We start from the raw sequence: 2698 nt of genomic DNA, 5'->3' as shown, positions 1-2698 counted from the left end.
CATTTATGGAAACAATTCAAAAGCTACATGGAAACCCAAAAATTAATGTAAGTGACAGAGATCCCATTTTCACTTGTAATTTTCAGACATAATTATTTTCTTGTTTTGGTACTCAATTAGCTCATAGCTCATATTATCATCCTCAATCTGATGGGAAAACTGCGATAGTGAAAAATTATTTGGAAGGATATCTCTGTTGCTTTGTATCTGATAAACAAACACAATTGTTCAAGTGGTTACCTCTATTTGAATGGTGGTATAACACTTCATTCCATACTGCAACAAAAATGACCCCATTTATGGCACTTTATGGATACAATCCACTGTCCATCACATCATATTTAAGATATAATTCTAAGGTTCAATAAGTGGAAGATCACATAGAGCATCAAAAACAAGTTCTCCAACTCTTAAAGTATTACCTCATTTTAGCGCAAAATCGAATGAAACAACAGGTCGATCAACATCATAGTGAAAGAAGTTTTTATGTAGGTGATTGGGTATTTTTATGGCTAAAACCATACAAACAAATGTTCCTCAAGAAAGCTAAGAAGGATAATAAATTATCACCCAAGTACTATGGTCCTTACAAGGTGCTATAAAAGATTGTAACTATGGCATACAAATTAGAGTTGCCTACATCTTCTCGAGTACACGTAGTTTTCCATGTTTCATGCTTAAAGAAGGTTATCGGTGACAAGATCCTAGTTCAAACTTTATTTGCAGAACTTGACAAAGAAGGAAAAATCATATTGGATCCTGAAGCAGTAAAGAAAACAAGAACCTAATAGCTACGAAATCAATCAATTTCATAGTATCTCATTAAGTGGAAGAATTTACCTAGGATAAGCTGAAAAAAGAAAAACCTAGTATTCTGATCTTACAGGAAACAAAGATTTTGATTCAACAACTTGAAGAAATCATAGAAAAAAGTAGATTACCATACCAAGTGATGGGGCAAGATGCAATAGGCTTTGCAGGAGGACTTGCAATCCTGTGGAACCCAAATGACATTACTATAGATAACTGGGTGAGTATGAGTGGAATCCTTTCTGGGCTGGGAAGGGTTGTGGGAACCAAACACCAGGTGGTTATTTCAGGAGTTTATGGCCCTCCGACCCCTGGGAATAAGGAACAGTTCATCAACGGTGTTAAATCGGTCCGTAATCTTTATCCTGAAGCTGCTTGGATTATTGGTGGAGATTTCAACCTGATCAGATCCTTGGAAGAGAAAAAAGGAGGGATAAGGAGGAGGGATCACTATATGGACAGATTTAATGAGATGATAGAAGAGCTCCGGCTAGTGGATATCCAGACCATTAACGGGATATACACTTGGAACAATAGAAGGGGAGGAAAAAACCAAATTGCTTCCAGATTAGATAGATTTTTAGTGTCTGAAGCCATAATGAATAAAGATGTTTTTGTGGAGGCCAAGATCATTCCATCTCTGGGATCTGACCACTGGCCGATTCGATTAGAGATTGACATCAAAAAGATCCAGGGGAAAAGGCCTTTCCGATTTGAAGCCTTCTGGTTAAGGGACCCAGAGTTCATCAAGAAAGTTGAGAATTGGTGGAAACAAAGTACTAGTCAGGGCAGATGCAGAATGCAAACGTTCCAGTTAAAATTGAGAGAGCTGAAAGGCAAAATCAAGAAATGGAACAAGGAGGAATTTGGCAACATTTTGGAGGATAAACAGAATCTGGAAGGGGAAATGGCTGATCTCCAACAAAAGATAATTCTGGAAGGAAGAACGAAGGAAAGCATTCTCAAGGAAGGAGTAATCCTCGGCAGATTGGAAGAGAGGAGGAAGCAAGAGGAGATCCTCTGGCACCAAAAATCTAGGATAAAATAGCTAAGGGAGGGAGAACGAAACACTAAATTCTTTCACCAGGCCATGGTCAAGCACAGGCAGGGAAACAGAATCCTATCAATTAAGGACAGAAATGGGGAAAGAGTGGTTGAACAGAATGAAATCGAACAAGTTTTGACAGATCACCATAAGGAAATTTTAACTGAACCTCCAGTTGACAGGACGAGAGCCATACAAGAGATATGCTCTGCTATCCCTAGACTGGTCACTGAGGATCAAAATAAAGCGCTCATGAGGGCCGTGACCTTAGCGGAGCTGGAAGAAGTTGTGAAGGCAATGAAGAAAGGGACAGCCCCTGGACCGGACGGCTTCACTGTGGACTTTTACCAGGCTGGTTGGCACTTCTTGGGACAAGAAATTCTGGATCTTGTTGAGGAATCAAGAATAAATCAAAAGGTATGGCCAGCTCTTAACTCTACCTTTTATGCTCTTATTCCGAAGGGAGACAACCTGGAGGAGGCTAATGGCTTTAGACCTATAGCTCTTTGTAATGTCATTTACAAAATAATCACGTCCTTGATTGCTAAAAGATTAAAACCTCTCTTAGACAACTTAATCTCGGCTGAACAAACGGGTTTCGTTGAAGGTAGGCAGATCCTTGATGGTCTTGTTGTAACTCAGGAGGTGATCCATTCCTTGAAAGCTAAAAAGCAAAGAGGTATGATGATAAAATTAGATTTATCCAAAGCATATGATAGACTAAATTGGAAATACCTTGTTGCAGTCCTGGAAAGATTTGGTTTTCACCAAAGATGGATTGCTTGGATCTACAATCTGATATCCACTCCTCATTTCTCTATCCTGGTTAATGGAAGTCCTTCA

General features: G+C 39.2%; 1 protein-coding gene across 1 annotated transcript; it reads left to right on the top strand.

The window, feature by feature from the left end:
* The first annotated feature begins 952 nt into the window (after positions 1–952).
* LOC149148886 (uncharacterized) lies at positions 953–1858 on the top strand. The gene has a single exon (XM_089442304.1). It carries the CDS (start codon positions 953–955, stop codon positions 1856–1858), a length of 906 nt encoding a protein of 301 aa, XP_089298430.1.
* The last annotated feature ends 840 nt before the right edge of the window (positions 1859–2698 follow it).

This window comes from Pinus tabuliformis, chromosome 9 (genome assembly GCF_031772625.1).
Source record: "Pinus tabuliformis cultivar Carrire ecotype Pingquan chromosome 9, CPIR1, whole genome shotgun sequence".
NCBI lineage: Eukaryota > Viridiplantae > Streptophyta > Pinopsida > Pinales > Pinaceae > Pinus > Pinus tabuliformis.
This window is presented reverse-complemented; position numbering and strand designations above follow the sequence as displayed.